This window comes from Psilocybe cubensis, chromosome 5 (assembly GCF_017499595.1).
Source record: "Psilocybe cubensis strain MGC-MH-2018 chromosome 5, whole genome shotgun sequence".
NCBI classification, from domain to species: Eukaryota; Fungi; Basidiomycota; class Agaricomycetes; order Agaricales; family Agrocybaceae; genus Psilocybe; species Psilocybe cubensis.
Window position 1 is genome coordinate 1,848,687 of NC_063003.1, and position 21,690 is coordinate 1,870,376.

The 21,690-nt window shown below is 37.1% G+C and overlaps 2 protein-coding genes across 2 annotated transcripts; both read right to left on the reverse strand.

The window, feature by feature from the left end:
• Window positions 1–1,447: 1,447 nt before the first annotated feature.
• Window positions 1,448–3,005, reverse strand: JR316_0006057 (uncharacterized protein; the record flags this gene model as incomplete). Its single annotated transcript, XM_047891806.1, has 4 exons — window positions 1,448–1,490; window positions 2,221–2,253; window positions 2,732–2,742; window positions 2,844–3,005. The coding sequence occupies 4 exons, from the start codon at window positions 3,003–3,005 to the stop codon at window positions 1,448–1,450; spliced, it is 249 nt and encodes an 82-aa protein (XP_047749155.1).
• Window positions 3,006–8,584: 5,579 nt separating this feature from the next.
• JR316_0006058 (uncharacterized protein) lies at window positions 8,585–8,932 on the reverse strand (the record flags this gene model as incomplete). The annotated part of the gene is made up of 2 exons (XM_047891807.1): window positions 8,585–8,855; window positions 8,901–8,932. The coding sequence occupies 2 exons, from the start codon at window positions 8,930–8,932 to the stop codon at window positions 8,585–8,587; spliced, it is 303 nt and encodes a 100-aa protein (XP_047749156.1).
• Window positions 8,933–21,690: the final 12,758 nt, after the last annotated feature.

A 21,690-nucleotide genomic window follows, 5' to 3' on the forward strand; every position in this document is an offset into this window, starting at 1 on the left:
CATACCACTCCAAGGATTTTAGGAGCTCATTACCTAGGATCTCAGTGTATAACTGAGCATCCATCTTTCCATCAATTCTAGTGGCAAATCCAATTCCTTCTCATCCCATACAACCCCACATCATTAAGTTTCCTCCTCCAAACTTCACAGTTTGCTTGATCCTCCTGGGGTCCTATCTGTTTTCCTTGTCTATCCACACCTGATCTCTGCCATCTGAACCCAATCTGTTGATTTTGGTCTCATCTGACCACTAGACCCTTGCCTAGTCATCCACAGTCTACTCCAAGTGCCTTTCTGCAAACTCCAATCTAGCCCTCCTATGCTTTTTTGATAACAAAGGCTTCTTTTGTTTTGCCACTGAGACCATGCCAGTTGATTTGAGTGCATTCCTAACTGTTTGAGGACTGATATTCTGGCCATTAATAGTAACCAGAGACTTGGCAGCTTGCACAGCATTTTTGATTTGTCCAGTTCAAATTCCATGCTTGGTATAGGTGATATTGGCACCAGTCAGCTTCTTTGGGTGTCCTCCATGGGAAACCACTGCCTCAGGACAGTAGTCTTGGCAAATCTTGGTGATAGAACCAGCACTAGCTCCAGTCTGGGCCTTGATAGAGGCATAGGAGTGACCAGAAGTAAGAAGAGAGACAATAGTAGCAATGGTTGCTTTAGAGAGGGGTTTTATGCTTGATTGGGAGGATAAAGAGGTTGGTTATAGCTATTATATACCTATTCAACATGTAGTCACATGATTTTATTGATAGTTGTTTGGTATATCAACAAAGTCATGTGATAATACATAGTTTATAGCATTTAAATTACTAGCAAAAAAACTGTTCGAATGACTTAGCAAATTGTGTATGCTGCTGTTTGGTCAATTCTTGGAAAAATCACATGATTAGTGTGCCATCCTTTAGCTAATACCCCCTAGTATACCTGTGAATAATCTCATATTTTTAATATTTTTAATTTCAAAGTTATAAATTAATCTTTTCATATGTAACCAACACTCAAACGGTTTTTTTGCCCACTATATGTATCATATCAGTATCTTTTTTATTGTTATTTTTCAATAATCATTTAAATAATTTTATCTTATTCACCTTATTTTTTTTCTAAACTTTGCTTCCACTTTGTTCATCTGATATATAATATTCTTTACTCCATTTTTTTAATTCTATTTTCTTTAGCCTGCATTTCTGTTTTCTTAAAATCTATAATGCCTTTATTTTTCTTTATATGATTATCTATCTACCTTCTTGTGTTTTTTATTTTGTTTTTCTCTTTTAAATACTCTCAGTTTTACAGTATAAATACAAGCTAGATTGTACTTCTTTTCTCTAGCAAATAAAAAGCCTTTTAAACCTATTATTTAAACTCACAAATTCATTTTCCATATACAGCAATAATATGCTCATTACTCTTCAAGTCATGGTAGTTACTTGTATCATAGTTGAACTTTAGCCTGATTCACAATCATTGAATTTTTTCTGAATATTATATGGTTAATTGTCAATACTGCAATTTGAATAGACATGGCTCAATCTAATTTTAAGGCTAAGTTAGTCCAAAGCATTATTTCCAAGTTACAATCACAAAAGTTTATTATAGAAAAAGACAATAACAAGAACTTGTTGAAAGTCAAATGTATTATTGCAGAGAAAAACAATATGCTCAAAATCAAATAAGCTGGGCTAGATTCTGTGACTAGAAAACTATGAGCACAATGCTAGGTTTTAAAAAAGGACTGTATACTCAATCTGGTACTTGTATAAAACTTGAAGAAGAAACAGGCAAAGAGTAGAAAATATAAGTAAAATTTAAAGATTATTAACATTTTCTATTATATTCATATTTTTGTTGTGTTCTATTTATAGCCACCACATTAGCTAAAAAATACTTATTTGCTACATGTGATATTGAAATATAATACAAATAATAAGAAAAAAACATTAAAATCAAGAAAAAATATGTAACCACATTGCAAAGGAAGAAATGCAAGCTTAACAAGATATAGAGCAAGAATTATTTTACTCATATGTCCACTATTAATGCCAATATTCAAACAAAAATCAATAATAAGCAAGAATTATTCATAACATACATTGTTTTAAGATCAAAGAAGAAGTAACAGATAGAGGTTGAGACAGGTTATAATAATGGTTTGTTTATGCAGATTATTAATATTAGTAGCTTTTATAGTTATTAGTTCTCAGCTACCCCCCAAGGCCAAGTCCTTTACCAAATTTATGTCTAGAAAAAAATCACTTTGACATTAAACTACCATAACTGCATTTATTGTCAATTTTTTACAATATTTGTTGGAGATTATTAATTGACTTGCTAGGGAAGTTGTGTATGTTCCATACATTGCATGCTATGTTAGTTCTAGCATGTTAATTTTTAAGGTATAGAGAGATATATTTATAGTTAGTAGATAGACTAGTTAGTTTCATTCCGGCCTTTTAGAAAAGTTAATCTCTGTATATACAATAAATTGAAGATGTTAGAATTCAAAAACTATACTCTTTTTGAGGCTATTATTAGATCTTGATATTTTACCAAGTGAATAGCAAATAAAAACCCCTAAGAGAAATATAAAGATAAATTATATTTCTATTAAGGCTAGAAAAGCAATACTTACAGTATGTAGAATTAAATATAAAAGTCAGCATACTTTTTATTCTTTAATTTTGAAACATGATTAGATATATCAGCAACAAGTACAAACTTGTTCACTGCCTAAAAAGAAGGTAAAAATAAGAAATAGAATTTGGCTTGTGGAAAAAGGTGTATCTAAAATGTATATTAGAAAAAGTAAATAATAAATAATAAATACTCACCTGGTTAATCAAGGCTAGAACCTTTCCAAAAACATTACCAGGAAGAAAATTGATAATCTCATCAATTTTTTCTTTATCAGAAACAGAATCAAGATATGTCCAGTCAGCAGTCCAGTCCAAATCATCGTCTTCCGCAATTTTATCTTCATCTTCCACTATCATAGTACTTATTTTTATTGAGTACATAAAAAAACATAAAGAAGCAAACACAATACTTTTTTTGGTTGAGCATATAGAAGAATGAGGATTAACTGTTTCAATAAAAGCTTTAGCTGCTAGATGAATAGTGTGCTCCATGCACCTTAAAAATTATAAGAATATGGCTGAGTTTATAAAAATAAATCACTTACTGTATGCAACGCTAGCAAGCTATCCAGTGCCTTTGAAAACTAGTGTTTAAAACATGTTGAAGACAGCGCATAGCTTTGTCGTTAAAGGTAGCATTATCTGCTGTCCCCCAACCAATTTAAACATAATATTAGAATAAATGTACAAGAAAATAAAGATATATATTTTATTCTGTATTTCAAAGCGGTCAAAAATAGCCATAGCAGTTGCAGCTATATTAGCACTATCATGATTATCTTTAATTTTCTCAAAGCCCAAGACACAAGATTTGAGCTCCCAATCAAGAGGCTTTTTGGGCGGGCTATCAATATAATGAGCAATAGTACCAAGATATGGATTATATGACTTTAAGGTCCAGACATCAAAGATAATTGATATTTGACTAGGAATAGTCTAAATTTTATAAGTATAGGCTTATATAAAGTGAAAATGCAATGAACATACTTTGAAGTGACCAATTAAGTGGTTAACTGCTACCTTAGCCTTCTCTATAACCTTTTTATGCAATTTTGTATGCTTAGAAATATTATTATCCTTCATAGAAGAATGCTGGTATTTTAAAAGAGCTCAAAAAGAGTCTTTTTCAATTACCAAAAATGCCTACACTAATAAATATAAGTATAGAATTATAAAAAAAAAAATACATACTTGATTATTTTCAACAACAAATGAAAGTATATGCTCAAGTAGGCCTTCCTTTGTCCACTTGGGATTGGGCATAAATATCACATATGTGTCAAGTGGCCTCAAAAATGTGCTATTGGACTTGACAGGTATATCTGACTTAGCTGAATTAGGCAAACATGCAGGATTAGGGTCCACATTAAGTTTTTTACACCTATTAAGGTACTTTTTGCCATGAGTTTCCCAATTTCTATCCATAAATTAGCATTAAAATAGAGAAAAGATATAAAAAAAATAACTAACCAAGAAATATGCTTGCGTAATGAGCTATTGCCACCCGTTATAAAGCAAATAGCTGATGGAACTTTTTTACTTCTAAAAAGATGTGTATAAGTATTTATTTATTATTAACAAAATAAAATAAAACTGACTAGCAGACCTTATAAATATTATCAATTTTTCTTTCTTCTCTTCTTTTTCCTTCTCCTCCTCCTCTTCTTTCTCCTTCTCCTCCTCCTCTTCTTTTACCTTCTCCTCCTCCTCTTCTTTTACCTCCTTATCCTCAGCATTTTCTTTAGCCCTACTATCTTCTTCCACTACCACTGTCATATGCCATACTTTCTTGACTCTGTCATACAACATCATCAGTCAAATTCTATATCCAACTTGTTTTAGTGGGCCACCGCGGAGCGTGGCATGACGAGTCTTTACGATTCAGCGTCACGCTTTGTAATAATATAATATATATATAATATAATATAAATATGTCCAACTTTGACGTGGATATTGGTGCAATGGACGAAGTGATATTCAGACTCCAAGGCATAGTTAGCGACAAGATGCTACCACCAATGGCAAAGCCTGCTTCATACATCCACTCCATTGAGGTGAATTAATTACAAATGAGGACTGTTACAGCCGCGACAAAACGGTCAAGCAACAACCATATTTACGTACCGCCATTGCTATCACGGGACTCGGAGACATTGTGTTCAATAAGGTGATGGAAAAGCTAGAAAAAGTTTTCCTCCGTTTTGCAAACAATTTTCCCGCGGACAGCGTCAGCGGCTATGACCCAGTTCTTCACAAAGACACGGGTTTCAATGTTTTCCATGCGCATAGCCAATATTTCACGAAGGTATCCGCATATCAAGACAAATCTGACAACATAGGTTTTCATCCCCTGGTCAACCCTGATAACGTGTTGGCGTCCATGGTAGGGGACAGTTTCATCCACGCAATCAATAACAAGGTACAGTTTCTTCGTTGGGAAATACTTCCTGACGGAACAGCCAGGTATGTTTAGAAAATACCAACAACACATCACAACCAAACTAATATCATGTTGCAACAGATATTATTCTTATAATCCTGCCTCCATACGAATTGGAGACATTGTCGAGATCAGTGTTGCCTTTGTCGCATTTCCTGCCTAAGGAAACAAGTACAAATTTGTTGTCGCTCTTCGCGGAATACTTGTCTTGGACCAGGAGGCAAGAGAGGTAAGCAATGTTACATTGAACAGTCTCATAGCCATTCATAACATCCAACAGAAAGCTGATATTCTCAGAATGCGGTCGCGCTATACTCCAGCGAAAAGACAGGTTGCTGTTTTGTGTAGGACAAAGAGGCAGCTGTACAAAGGTCAGATTGATATTGAAGACACGCAACAGAGGATGGCACGTATGCGCTTAAATGAGGACACAGTCCACAATAGCAATACTATGTCCCAAGATTAATACATATGTACATAGAAAGACAAGGATATCATAAATGTGCTGAACGAACAATCAATCCATTTGCGTGAACATTGTAAATAACAAGGAATAATTTGTCAAGTCATTTTCATGACAGAAATTATCTGAAGGTGTTAGTTGGCACCCCATGGGAGAATCCTGCGTACACTGTACGCAGAATATTCCCACACTCAGCTGAATATCGGCGAGGAAGTCCATGGGAGAATTCTGCGTACAGTGTACGCAGAATATTCCCACACTCGGCTGAATATCGGGAGAGGTTGACCGTGGGAATATTCTGCGTACATTGTACGCAGGATATTCCCACGCTCATCCGCAAGTCAAATTTACAAATTAAGACAAAAAGAATGAGGACGAGAACACAAGTTTATTTCGAACAAAAATTTGACTAAGGATGGAAGAAATTACAAATATCCATTCCACAAGAGGCTTTGTGGTTGAGGGCAATGCAACCAGAAAATATCTGCCTTTCTGGATAGCAAATACAAAACAGTTGCATGTACACAGTCATCTTTTTGCCTACATTACAGGAATTAAATTGACAAATACTAAAACTAAAGAGCACACACCTTATACCCCTTTCCCAGGATTTGATAGCTTTTTTGACACACTTGTGTAATTGGTAAACATCTGCCGCTGTGTAGTGAAAATCTAATGCAATACCGCTGATGCGACGGACACCAAAATGCAAACAATCAAATTCATTGAGCAACAATGCCCACGAATTGGCTTCAACAAAGGAAGTCTGATTTGCTTTGGGTAAAAGAGGCAAAGAATAAATCCAACAATGCCTGTTGCCAACCCGTCTAATCCCAGGAGAGAACAACTCTGGATAAGGATTGTAATCCAGCACAACGAGAACATGACCATGAGATGAACTATACCCAACATTTACGTTGTCCCTGATAGACTGTATCCTGCTTTGGATATGGCGGTCCATTTTCAAAGTTTGCAATGGAATGGAAAGAACAAATTTGAAGCCACGGGAATGATATTTTGCAAGAAATTTTTGCGCGCGCTTGAGGTCGGCAGAAGGTTGCAACAGAGAGACTTGATATCCAAAGGTAGCATTTGGATACAAGCTGTACACCTTCTCAAAGGTAACAAAATTCATGACGCCGGCTGCAGTAGAACAAAATTGAAGTTAACATTGTTTTGACACATGACATTGGGGACATACTGCTATGATACCCCAAAATGCACTCTACCACCGATTGACAAGTCGTAATCAGTTGGACAAAAGAACCTTGGCACCATAGGTTAACGACCACTCCAGTGGTATTGTAATGTCGATGAAGAGGATGTTTCTGAAGGACAATTTTTTCCATTTTCAAAATTTTTTCCGCTGTGGTGTTGTCCGGATATTTGGGATGCGGCATGATAGTAAATCCAATGGACATCATCCAGGAAAAAACAGGAAGAGCATATCTGTGCTCGACATACATGTCCATGTCACCCGGAATCCATATATTAGCACGATTGATTACGAAACTTTATGTAAGTAAAGCGAGTTCTTTTATCCCCACAACCCACTGTACAAAAATATGTCCTTGCCAATTGTCCCTATCAGTAAATCATTGATGCCATCAAAATTGCGTGATTAATACCGGTTTTTTACTTAACCGGTATGCTTGACTTAATAATCGGTTACTATCATAGAATTTCTGTTAGTTTTTGTTCCTACCAAGGGGATATGGAAATTAAAATACTAGATATTAGCTAGGTAGATAGGTTAGCTGCCATATGGTAGAAAACAAAATTAAATACCATTACATTATGACTTTTTAATTGCAAGTTAAACATTTTGACGCAGATAATCATCACTCATAACCAAAAATTTTATAATAATGACCTCATTCAACTGATTTAAGGCCATTAATTAGTCACAATCAATTACATACCAACTGTTTTGCATGCTTTATACACCTCTAACGGCAAGTAGAGGTAAATAGAATGCTTTATTGTTATCAAAAAAAATTTATCATGAATGACTAGCAGACTGTGGTGTCATAGAATAAAGAATAATAAACATTATGTATCTAGCTATTATCTTTAATGCCACTTCAAATAACTTGTCATATTAAACTTGTTGTGCTGTTCATACTGGCCATGAATTAATAAGCAGACTGTGGGAATAACTTGCATATAGTGTATGCAAGTTATTCTCACGGTTGCCGCACTTTGCATTGAGCAACTTGAACTTCTCTGGTAATTCCTGATATATTACTGAGATGCATTGCATATACTTTAGGTAAAATACAAGTATTTTTGGCAATAACAATTATTTTCAGTCCTAGTTTAGATGATCTTATTATATTTTACTTGCTATGGTGTTTGTACTGGCCGTGAATTAATAAGCAGGTCGTGGGAATATCCTGTGCACACTGTACGCAGGATATTCCCACGGTCACTACACTCAATTTGCATTGAGCACTGGCCACTTTGGTCAAGAGATGGTCATTTTGAATAATGTTTTCCATGCATTGAATGTATTTTGGGGAAGAAATAATGCACTAACACTTGCAAATTATGCTTGAAATATGTTTCCACACAGCCAATTGTGTTCACAGCAACATCAAACTATGCCAAAAAGAAATATGCGCACCAAACAAATGTTTTTGCACACAATATTGTTTCACTCTTGATGCACTTTTCAAAAATAAAAAAATTATATTTATGGGAAATATGTCCCCACTTGGGCAGCCATACACATGAGCATTCTTCCATCAGTTTTCCATACGGGATTCTCCCAGCAGATCTGGAATTCTTCAATATTTAGCAGGTATGAAAATTATAATAGACAAGTTCTTCCTTACAATTAGGCCTTATAACCTGTGCAGCTATTTTTTGTGTCTGACACAACTAAGCTTGTAGTAGACCTAAGTCATAGTAATTAATCATAACCTTGCCCAGTATCTGGCTGTGCATTCAGAACATATTAATATATATTAACTATGTTATATAAATCTAGATTAAAAAATATTTTATACAATTGTGAGATGTAAAGTCTTGTCATGCCACGCTTTGCGTTGGACCACTAAAACAAGTAAAATGCAAAACGGTGGAACCTGAAATAACCAGGCCAGTCTTGAACTGGAGAAGACGAAACAGCAAATGTTCATTGGGTTTGAAGATAGGAGCAAATAAATTTTTGGGACGGAAGGCGCGGCGCATATAGCCCGAAACGCGGTTGTTTAGCTCCTTGCAAGTCCAAGAGAAACGGTAGAGGGTTTTCAGATCCATCTGATCCATGTACACATCGTCCATGGGAGGCGGAAAGACTCTAAAAAATAAGTAATAACCAAATGAGATAAAACAGTGAACATACTGTTGGAAACGGGGGGATAACGCGGAAGCCATGGGTAAAACAGTGCGGAGAAAAGTGCATTGTCTATACTACGTCAATAAATATATTAACTGTAAGCCGATAGACGCCCGACATAGGGGAAGAACAAATTGGTATGCGTGAGAAATGATCATGAATCAGAAAATCAAATTCAAATAGTACAGAACGCCCAGAACCCAAGAACGCGTAATTATTTCTATTTGAACTCTGATTGATGAAGCTACCGATATCAAGGAACATGTGTGCCTGCACAGTTCTATTTCCAACCTTTCAGACCCATAGTTCAAAGAGTGCATTTGTTCCATCTCTAAGTATTAGTACAATATATAAGCACGTTGGCTAGACGATTCCACATGGTTTTAAAAATTAAACAACAACGCAAAAAAGTAAATTGAGTAGGACTATTGTTGTTGGGTATAATTAATTTTATGGAAATGCACATTCACATTGCGATCAAAACAAATCAAAAACAACCTTTAAAGTAACCAATGGTAAAAAGAAGTCGTAGAATGAATTGGAAAGGGGTTGCTTAGGGGGTCCGGTGACCGCCTAAGGAAAATACCGATAGCGGTAACAACATTGATCGCATCAATAATATTTTGATGGGGACAATTGGCGAGGACATTTTTGCTCGCTGGGTTGTGGGGATAAAAGAACTCATCTTTACTTACGTAAAGACTCGTAACTTCTGTCTTCCAACTTTGCCTCTAACTTTGGTCCTTGACTTTGTCTCCAACTTTTGTCTCTCCGACTTTAGTCTGACTTTGTATGTAGACTTATCTCAGACACTTGTATCACTTTTCCTAAACCTTACTCCTTTCTTCATTATCCTTATTCCTATTTTTTATTCCTTATTTTTATTCCTTATGACTTATTTATTCTTTTTGACTTATTTTTGGTGGTTTATTCTTATTCCAACAGCAGTATATAAACCCTTTCTGTTATAGGCTAGAATCCCTAAACTGATTATTAACTTGGTACAACTTGGGTAACTTGAGTAATCTAGACATTTTTGTTCATTTGCTATTTTGTCCAACTTTGCTTTGAACTCCGATTCCGACTTTGATTAGACTTAGGCTCTAAAGAACTTAAGTCTGTCTCAATAACTTCAATCCGACTTCAACCAATACTCAACTGACTTTGTCTTTGACTTAGTCTCTTGCCTAGTACTGTTCTCCTCTTAGATCACCATATCCAAATTAAGGCATGAGATATAGGAAGAGCGCAGCATATAAGCTGAAGCTAAGCTCTCCAACCACCAAATTTGACAGCAACTTTGTTCTCTGACTTCCGTCTACAAATTTGCCCTTGACTTTGTTCCACTTGACACAACCCTAACAACCACCACCTCCTCAATCACTATTGCTGATGCTGGAGTTGACAGTGGTGTATCATTATTCTTTCATGTTTGCTTAGGTGCAGGTGCTGTGTTAGATGAAGCAGATTGCTTTCAAGAAGCTAATGTCATAATTAGACATGGAAAAAATGTATAATATTAGACACACACCTGTTTTTGCCTTTTGAGGCCTCTTTCCAGGCTCAGTAGTACTATCTGGGTCCTCAGAAGCAGTTCCAACTAATACAGGGTTAGTTTTAGTCTTATATGTATAATGTAGTAACATACCAATGAAATACCTTGTAAAAAAACCACTAAGTTTTGAGGCCCTACTGTTACCCGGGTCCAATGCCTTTAGGGTTGCTTTTTTGACATACTGTCCAGCCAAGCTGGTTCCTTCCCTTTAAGTCTGGATATTTTCTTTTCAGTTGGAGATGGGCTTTTGTGGCCTCTATTGGTACTCAAGACAGTAGGAAGAGCATGGGTATCAAATGGTGAATGGAAAAATTCCATTTGGTCAGCATCTTTTAATGAACCATCAGGATTCAGTGCTGGATTGTCAGAATCCATAGTAGTAGCAATAAGTAATATTTTAGATAAAGCAAGACCAAAATGAGTGCAGTAAGCAGTATACAAGGTACAAAACGGCAACAAAATGAGAGTCAAAACAGATTGTTGACAACGGCTGTCTTTGTTCTTGTTTACATGGACAGAGACTGACAAGGTGCCTCGTTAATGATTTCTCTTTTTCAACCACTTCCTCATCTTATTTGCACCCAGCAACTTCCAGTCATTGCACCTTACCACATATATCTAGTATGCCACCAGGGTGGTATCCAGATTCTTCAAGACACAGTTCTGGCAGACAACAGCGCATGCACTGTTTGTGATGTAAGTTACAGGGCTTGTTTGTGCGGACGGCAGACAATGACATGCAGGTGTGAAGTCTGTAGGATATGGGGTTTGTTTGGGTGGATGGCGGACGACAGCGCATGGGTATGCATATGCACAAGGCAGTGAGAAGGAGAGGGAGAAGAAGAGAGACTGGGTTGGACAATAGCAAACCAATGAGAACAAGCAGCGTTTGTTGAACAACTATTATTAATAAAGATCACGTTTGACCGTGTGACTCTCAGAGTCATATGATAAGCCATGTGAGTAGATTATTAAGTAGATAGATGACTAAGTACTATACAGTAGTTACTGTTACTAGTAACATGTAACACACTCTAGGTGTATATAAGGACAACGCTAGTGCCCTCTAATAACAAGCGGTTTTCACAACTCACTCGAGTAGCTACAACTCAAGTAATACGACCCAAAAGGTAAGTATTAAGTCAAGTCCTTAGCCACTGCGTACATAGACTGTGTAGAGTAGTCTTGGGCACATCTTGCTGCTCAACAGCTTTAAAGCTGCACTAGTAGCTGCCACCTATTTCATTATATTATAGGTAACTGCCTGCAAGGTGATATGTAATTTTGCTTAGAACTTTTAATGATGTATTTCATAGAATGTCCAAGGCATTTTATTCTCTGTATAGAGGTGTATTTCATTGCACATTAACATGTATTTTATTTGATTCTTGTATGGATTTTATAGAATATTTCATTGCATATAGAATATGTTTTCATTCTAATTTTATTCTACTTTCTGATCATTTTATTACATTTTTCATTTGATTTTATTACTTGTTGGCTTGATTTCAATTCAATTAAAGGCTATTCCATTCTACTGTTCTCAACAATTTTATTGTGATTTCATTTCTATCTTAAAGTATTTTATTAGCTGTAGGGAATGATTTTATTATAATTTTATATCTAATCTTATGATTATTTAGACTTGATAATCCTATACTAGATTGATTAGTGCATGCTATTTTTGGCCCAGGAACTCGGACTAAATATATTAGAATTAGGGCTAATAGCCATTACATCAGAGCCCTATTCCTGCCCCTTCCCTTAGCTGCTGGCTCTATAAATAACACTCATCCTATGCTACTTTTGTGCATTGCTGGCAATAGATTGGGCACTTTTGGGGGCATTTCTGGACCGTTTCCCTTGGTTTTTTTAGTAGTCCTATAGTTTTAAAGTGTCCTAATCCAAATCTGAAATCAGAATTGCAATATTTTTACTCATTATTGTGCAATTAAGCATACAATATTTTTGTCAAAAAGCGCACCTTTAATAGCACCCTCCAGAGGTTAGTATGCATTATTTTGACTATGCCATTATTTTTTATTTATGTTAGACGGAGTACATGCCAAGTTTCAGCTTAATTGGAGCAGTGGAACCTATTCAATTAGAATATATATCCTACCCCTCCTTCTACCCCTTGTATGAATGGCTTCCTGATTAGATAAATTTAGATCCAGCTAGGGCTGAGTAGGTGCCTATTATACTAATTTTTAGAGCCCTTAATCTTGCTCAAATTCCAAGATTAAAGGATACCATCCCTTATCCACCCCAGATCTTGTATATTTTATTGTGGCCCAGATTAATCATTTCTAGCACATATAGGTATATAAATCTGCTCTAAACCATGGCATATACACATTAAATATCTTTGAAATAATCTACATAAAGGGGAACACCTTGGTTATGAGGCTAATAAGAAGGTATTAGATATGCAACATAATATGACCATATCACCGCTTATACTTTACCAAAATGCACATACCTTACATTCACAGATAGCTATCAAGGTCCTCTACATATTATATTAATGCTGCTAAATGGCTAGAACGCTTAACAAGATAGTACAAAAAGAATAAGCAATATTGTCCAAAAATAACAAAAAAGCAAGATATAATGAGCAAAAAAACATCTAAAAAATAATAAAACAGTATATCTGTGTAGCCCCAAATGACACCTATCTGTGGTATATGGAATCATAGAAATCCAATGAGTCTGAGCTGAGATATGTCAAAATGTATCTTGGAAAAAGGCCAAAGAGGTGACCACAAACAAAGCATAAATAAAGGCCAATATCCATCCAGGTCTTTAATGGGTTCTTTAACACCTTTCTTTCCATATCTCAGCAACCACTGGTCCAATGCACAGCATTCTTGATGCTCTGGAAAGCTACATTTTGTGGCTATACTATCCTGCTTTTATATTTCCTGATCTTGAATATTTATATATGGTAAATGCGAAAATACTGTGCATTTTGATAAAGAATGGTATTCTCTCTGCAGTATTTCATCTAATGGATGGATCTTTTTAAGCACTGAGAATAATATTTAGGAGGTATCTATAGGTATCTGTAAATGTCAAGAATATGATTTATGACAAAGTATTTGTAGAAATATGGCCTGATCAATAATCTACCATACCTCTCCCCATACCCTCTCTTAAATCAGTATGTTTCCTTGTTGCAGAGGAAATTCAAGAGTAAATTTTGGACTCTATGTACTATTAGTAGTAGATTTACATGTTTTTAATGATATGAAAGCCCATCCTATGGCATAAAAAATACACAAGTTCTAGAGGGAATGGGGATGGTACTCCTCAATCTTAGAATTTAAGCAGGATTAAGGGCTCTAAAAATTAGTATAATAGGCGCCTACTCAGCCCTAGCTGGGCCTAAATTTATCTAATCAGGAAGCCATTCATACAAGGGGTAGAAAGAGGGATAGGATGCATATTCTAATTGAATAGGTTCCACTGCTCCAATTAAGCTGAAACTTGGCATGTACTCCGTCTAACATAAATAAAAAATAATGGCATAGTCAAAATGATGCATACTAACCCCTGGAGGGTGCTATTAAAGGTGCGCTTTTTGACAAAAATATTGTATGCTTAATTGCACAATAATGAGTAAAAATATTGCAATTCTGATTTCAGATTTGGATTAGGACACTTTAAAACTATAGGACTACTAAAAAAACCAAGGGAAACGGTCCAGAAATGCCCCCAAAAGTGCCCAATCTATTGCCAGCAATGCACAAAAGTAGCATAGGATGAGTGTTATTTATAGAGCCAGCAGCTAAGGGAAGGGGCAGGAATAGGGCTCTGATGTAATGGCTATTAGCCCTAATTCTAATATATTTAGTTCGAGTTCCTGGGCCAAAAATAGCATGCACTAATCAATCTAGTATAGGATTATCAAGTCTAAATAATCATAAGATTAGATATAAAATTATAATAAAATCACTCCCTACAGCTAATAAAATACTTTAAGATAGAAATGAAATCACAATGAAATTGTTGAGAACAGTAGAATGGAATAGCCTTTAATTGAATTGAAATCAAGCCAACAAGTAATAAAATCAAATGAAAAATGTAATGAAATGTTCAGAAAGTAGAATAAAATTAGAATGAAAGCATATTCTATATGCAATGAAATATTCTATAAAATCCATACATGAATCAAATAGAACATATGTTAATGTGCAATGAAATACACCTCTATACAGAGAATAAAATGCCTTGGACATTCTATGAAATACATCATTAAAAGTTCTAGGCAAAATTGCATATCACCTTGCAGGTAGTTACTGTCAGGGCAACACTATAATTAGTATGACAAGGCCACCAACAAAGATCAAGCAAGAGAGAGAGAGAGCAGAAGAAGAGTAAGAGAGTAGAGAGAAAACAAGAGAGTGAGTGAGACTCAATAATTCTAAGAGATCAGACCAATGATAGTGGATATCCTAAGAGATTGAAGCTGAAGCTACAGCTACCTACAAGTCCAGTATTTATACTCTATAGCTATTCTAGAATATTCCCTACATTACATCATAAAGGAAGGTTAAAGAATAAAAGTGACATCATATAGAAAAAGGATGAGTAAGACTAGGAATCATATAGAATTTACTAGAAAGAAGTGGAGCAAGAAGGCTGTGATGAAAGAAATAAACTATCTAATCAGATAATTGATAAGATAATGAAAGGATAAGATAATTCTGTGAAGATAAAGAGGGGAAACTGGAGAAACCCTGACATCACCCCCTCTCTAAGGCACATTTTTCACAATGTGCACATGGATGGGTTAGTTTAGAGGGTTTAAGAAGAGGAAGAGGTTCATTAAAGTTAATAATAGGAGTGAAAGAAAGTCTATCAAAGGTCATAGCAGAAATCCTTCTAGGTGCTAAAGGATGTTTGGCATGGAAGTCCTTGATAGCCTTAGAAGCATTTTTCAAATGCTTTGCAGGCTCCCAAGTGCATTCTTCATTAGGATAGTTCTTCCACTTGACCAAATATTGAAGTTTGTTTCTAAAAAGTCTGCTGTCCTTGATAAATTCAACTTCCCACTCAGGATTTTCTCCTTGAATGACAGGAGGTGGTCTAGAAGGAGGCTTTCTTCCTACAATATCTGGGTGATAAGGTAGAAGTTTAACCACATTGAACACTGGATGGATTTTCATGGTAGATGGCAGCTTAAGCTCATAGGCATTAGGGCTAATAACTTTGGTAATTTTGTAAGGCCCATATCTTTTATCATCCAATTTCTTGGAGGGCCTATCAGTTTTGAGGTCCTTGCCATCCAACCATACCAAATCCCCAACTTTGTACTGAGTTGGAGTACCTCTGTGTCTATTATAGAATTTAGCCATATCATCAGCAGCTTTTCTAAGTGCAGACTCTGCTTCTTTCCTGGCTTCTTCCATATTTTTCACAAAGGTATCCACAGTGTCCATTTTACTATCTCTAAGGGGTTCAGTGCCCATTCTGGGATGTCTGCCATTATTAAGCATGAATGGTGTCTGCCTGGTTGAAGCCTGAACTCTGTTGTTATAAGAGAATTCAGCTAGAGCTAACCATTCAACCCAATCATCTTGTCTATGGTTTATAAAGAGTCTAAGATACTGCTCAATTTCTTGGTTAATTCTTTCAGTCTGACCATCAGTTTGGGGATGGTAGGCTGTAGATGAGGCTGTCTGGATACTAAGTATTGAGTTGAGTTCTTTCATAAACCTTGAGACAAACTGTGGACCTCTATCACACAGAATTTTAATGGGTAAGCCATGGTGTTTCCAGACATAATCTCTGTATAGTCTGGCTGTCCCTTCAGAAGTGACTTCATCTGTAGTAGGGATAATGTGGATCATTTTACTAAGTCTATCCACAACCACCATAATGGCATTATACCCTTGACATTCTGGTAACCCCATAATAAAGTCCACAGAGATGCATTGCCAGACATCAGAGGGAATCTCAGTAGGAATTAAAAGGCCAAGAGGTTTGGCTGGAAATGTTTTGGTTCTGTTGCATCTATCACAACCTCTGGTATAGGCTGCAATAAAATGTGACATTCCTGGCCACCAATAATTCCTAGAGACTAGCTCAATTGTCTTCCATTTCCCTGGATGTCCAGCAATGAAGGCATCATGGTGCAGTTCCACAATCTTTCTTCTAAGATCTTTGTCCTTGAGAACATACACCTTCCCCCTGTAGAGAATAAGGCCTTGTTCTTCTGACCATTCCTGTCCTTCAATCTTCTTGGTAGAAGATTTCTTGAGCTCCTGAACTGCCTTGACCACCTTTTCATCCATCTCCTTAGCTTCTCTAATCTTTTTAAGAAGATCATTTTCTGCACCAGTAATGGTAGCATGACCCTGCTTGAGAGCCTGGATTTTAAAGTAGGAAGGTTTGAGGAGAACTACATTTTGATTATCATTCTCTCCCTTTTTATGATCTGGTCTCCTAGACAAAGCATCTGGCTTAAGAGATCTTTTACCAGGCCTATGATGAAGAGTAAAATCAAATCTGGACAGGAAAAGTGACCATCTGGCTTGCCTTCTGCTGAGCTTTTGGGCAACCATAAAGTACTCTAAGTTTTTGTGGTCTGTCCAAATCTCAAAGGAATGTTGGGTTCCTTCAAGATAATGTCTCCATTCATCTAGTGCTCTGATAATAGCCAGCATCTCTTTATCATGGATCTCATAATTCCTTTCTACTTCAGATAGACTCTTAGACATAAAGGCTACAGGATGCCATTTCCCATCTGATCCTTCCTGAGATAAAACAGCCCCAGTAGCATAATCTGAACTGTCTGCTTCAACTTTATATGGCTTGTTATCATCAGGGAAAATCAAGACAGGTGAAGAAGTGACTTTCTTCTTTAACTGGTCAAAGGCTTCCTGCTGTCTAAGACTCCATCTCCAGACTGTTCCTTTCTTTGTCAATTCATGAAGGGGCTTAGCAATGTCTGCAAAATCCTCTATGAACCTTCTATAAAAATTAACAAATCCCAAAAATGATTGGACATCCTTGATATTTTTAGGTTCAGGCCATTTAGAAACTCCCTCTACCTTGACAGGATCCATCTCAATCCTGCCTTGTGAAATGATTAGTCCAAGATATTCAATCTTTTCCTTTTCAAATTCACATTTCTCTGCTTTAAGGTAGAGTTTGTTCTGTTCTAAGATTTGCAGAACTTGCTTGACTACCTCTCTATGATGATCAAGAGTCTCAGTGAAAATTAAAATGTCATCCATGTAGACAATGACAAGATTTCCATCAATGAGCTCAATAAAGATATCATTCATCATAGTTTGGAAGGTAGCAGGACTATTGGTTAAACCAAAGAACATGACCAATGGTTCAAACAGCCCTCTATTGGTTCTAAAGGCTGCTTTTCATTCATCTCCCTTTTTGATTCTGACATTGTTAAATCCCCACCTAACATCAAGTTTGGTAAAGTATTTGGCTTTGCTGAGTTTGGTGATGATGTCAGAAATCAATGGAAGGGGGTAGGAGTTCTTGATGGTCATTTCATTCAGTTTCCTATAGTCCTGGACAAGCCTAAGAGATCCATCCTTCTTCTTGACAAAGAATACAGGGGAGGCTATAGGTGACTTGGAGGGTCTAATCCTGCCAGACTTCAGATTTTCCTCTAAAAAGGCATCAAGTTCCTTTTGTTCATTGGGAGAAAGAGGATAAATCTTGGATCTGTAAGGTTCAGAACCAGGTTTCAGCTCAATAGCATGATCCCAAGGCTTTCTGTCTGGTAGCCTATCAAAAGATTCCTTTGAAAAAACACCTTTAAACTGATGATAGTGCTTAGGAACAGTTTCTTCAAAGGTTTTCTTAGGGGAATCAGCTTGCTGATGAGACTCTTCTGCTAATCTTTGAGACATAGTAGAAGTAGCATTAATAGACTGCTTCTGAGGATGAAGGTATGAGATAAAAATTCTATCCTCAGGCTCAATCTCAGAATCAGAAGAATCTTCAATAGAATCATCTTCTTCTTCATCAAATTGAGGGAGTTTCCTCCTTTTGACTGCAGCTATTCTCTGTCTCTTTCTTCTGGCTCTTTTGGCTTCCATTTGGCAGTCAGAGGGACATCTAATAAACTGGACATCCCCTGTCTTCCAATCAACATCTGGATTATGGTGCCAAAGCCAAGTATGTCCAATGATAGCAGATTTGTCTCCCAAGTCACAAACAGCAAAGATGGCCCTTTCTGTATGGTTTTTGTGTACCATAATTAAGTCTACTTCCTCATGGATAGAGCCACTCTTGTTGAGAGTACCATCAACATTATAGACTGGAATGGCTCTAGGAAGTTTCCTTGTGTTGAGATTATGATACTTCACAAAACCAGAATGCAGAAAGAGGCCAGTAGCTCCAGAATCAAGCAAAGCATCAACAGATAACCTTTTCTCTGTGTCCATTGTCTTTAAGATGACAGACAAATGGGTAGAGGTTTTAGGATTATGGTTGAAGATGTAGATCTTTTCAGGGAAGGTAGAAAGAGAGGAAGAAGAAGACATGATTTCTGCACCAGAATCTGAAGACTGAGGATCAAGTCTGTCAATTTCATTTTCTAGTACATTAAATCTATTCCACTGGGACATGTCTTTCACCAATGGTGCTTCTAAAAATTTTTCTTTTCCTCATCTTTCTGCTCCTTGCCTTCCAAGATTAATTTCCCAAAGTAGTCAGCCAGTTCTTCATGGGTCATAGCATTGATATTAACTGATGATCTGCAGTTTACAGCCTTATGACCAGGCTTTCTGCACTTAAAGCAAACAATTGGCCTAACTGACTTCCATCCAGAGTCAACCTCCATGGGAACTACATCTGGTTGCTTTACCTGAGCACCAAAGGTCCTTGAGCTGCTGTTGGAAAAGACTGGATGATTTGGAGTAGGCTTAGGAACAGCCTTGGGAGTTGGGGCTTTAAGGAAGGGAGAAGAAGAGGAGGAGGAAAGAGACTTGGTAAAGGCCTCACTCTGTCTCCACTGCCTATCTAGCCTAGTACTCCATTTAATCCATCCATCCAAGGTTTTGGGCATGTCAGGAACATAGTAGACTGCATTCCTGAGATTTTCATTGAGCCCAGCCTTGAATTGGTCTACCAAAGCAGCATCATTATACCTAGTATCTGAGATCAGAGCCCTGAAGCTAGCAACATACTCATCAGCAGTCTGTCTGCCTTGCTTGAGCATGTGCATTTTATGCTTAGCTGTGTTGGAGGGGTCTGGATCTGCAAACACTTCCCTAAATTCATAAACAAAGTCAGCCCAAAGACCTTCTTGGGACTGAGCATTGTCTATTACTTTAGTCTTCTCATATGCCCACTTCCCAGCAGTACCTCCTTTCATATGAGATAGAGCACAAATAACTTTCTGAAAGTCATCTGTAATCCCTTTCCCATAGAAATATAATTTAAGCTGACTGAGGAAGTTTTCTGCCTTCTCCATAGAACTATCAAATGGATCTGGAGGTGAGACTTTAATGGCAGAGTGTGAACAGGAAGGGGCAACATGAGGGGTAGGGAAAGAGTGAATATCTAGAGCAGCAGGTGGTGGTGGTGGTGGTGATGATGGTGACTGACTGACTGGTTGCTGAGGGTGTGGTGGAGTGGATAATGACTGCTGCTGCTGTCTAAGAAAATTCAACTCTTGGGTAAGGAGCTGGACCTGATGCATGAGCTCTTCCACAGAAGGAGAGATGGGAGGCAATTGGGAGGGGTCCATGTCTATGGGTAGGGGTAGGCTCTCTGATGTGTGTGTGGGAGAAGCTATCTACTGAAAGTGCCCTTGAAACTATACTAAGTACTCTAAAAAAATATCTATCTACTGGATACCCAGTTGTCACACCACTCAGGGCTCTAAACCTAGGATCACAGGGTTACTGGATATTTCCTAGACCACCAAAAACAGAACACTAGTAGGACTGTGTCTGCCCCAACAGTTGGTATCCCTATCTACTAAGTTCACACACAGCACACAACAGAGAGTAGGAAAGACGATGAGCCCAAGGTCTTGAGGAAAGGTCTTGAGAAAGATGTTGAAGGTTAGTGGAGAAGTAGAGGTTGGTAAAGAGATTGGTGAAGAGGTTGGTGAAGGGGTTGGTAGATTGGAAGTGGAGGAAGAAGGTTGAGGTAATGGTGTTGAAGAGGTTGAAGAGGTGAAGAGTTTGGTGTTGAAAGAGAGATGGTGGAGTTGTCTTGAGAGAGCTTCAATCTTCTGTCAGGGCAACACTATAATTAGTGTGACAAGGCCACCAACAAAGATCAAGCAAGAGAGAGAGAGAGCAGAGGAAGAGTAAGAGAGTAGAGAGAAAACAAGAGAGTGAGAGAGACTCAATGATTCTAAGAGATCACACCAATGATAGTGGATATCCTAAGAGATTGAAGCTGAAGCTACAGCTACCTACAAGTCCAGTATTTATACTCTACAGCTATTCTAGAATATTCCCTACATTACATCATAAAGGAAGGTTAAAGAATAAAAGTGACATCATATAGAAAAAGGATGAGTAAGACTAGGAATCATATAGAATTTACTAGAAAGAAGTGGAGCAAGAAGGCTGTGATGAAAGAAATAAACTATCTAATCAGATAATTGATAAGATAATGAAAGGATAAGATAATTCTGTGAAGATAAAGAGGGGAAACTGGAGAAACCCTGACAGTTACCTTGTGAAAATGAAATAAGTAGAAGCTACCAGTCAAAGCTATTTTTTTTGTTGCCTCCATCTTTGTTTTTACACAATGAGCAGCTTTAATGCAGCTTGTCTTTGCCTCCGCCTTTGCCAGATGTGCAGCATTAAAGCTGCTTGTATGTTTGCCTTTGTCTTTGCACAACAAGCAGCTTTAATGCTACTTATAGACTTTTCCTTGTCTTGCCACCACCACACCCTTCCTTGTCTCCCTTGTCTTGGATTCATCCAACAACAACAAACAGCAAACAATTTGCTGTTTGCAATTTGCTATTTGTCTTGCCACTCCATCTCCCTTGCCGCCTTCATTTCCCTTGTCCCGCTGAAGATCGAAGTTTGTGATTGGTTATAAACTATATGTAATCCAACAAACATAAACCATAGGGAAAGAGTAGTCCAGACTGGATAGGACGAAACCTTCTCCTAAGTTTCTTAAGGGAGGACGCTGCCTAGGATTTAAGTAGATTAGGATGGTGTGGATTGTGAAGGGTAACGAAAGTGAAATGGTAAGAAGAGGATAACCGGGCCGTCTGGGTACAATGGT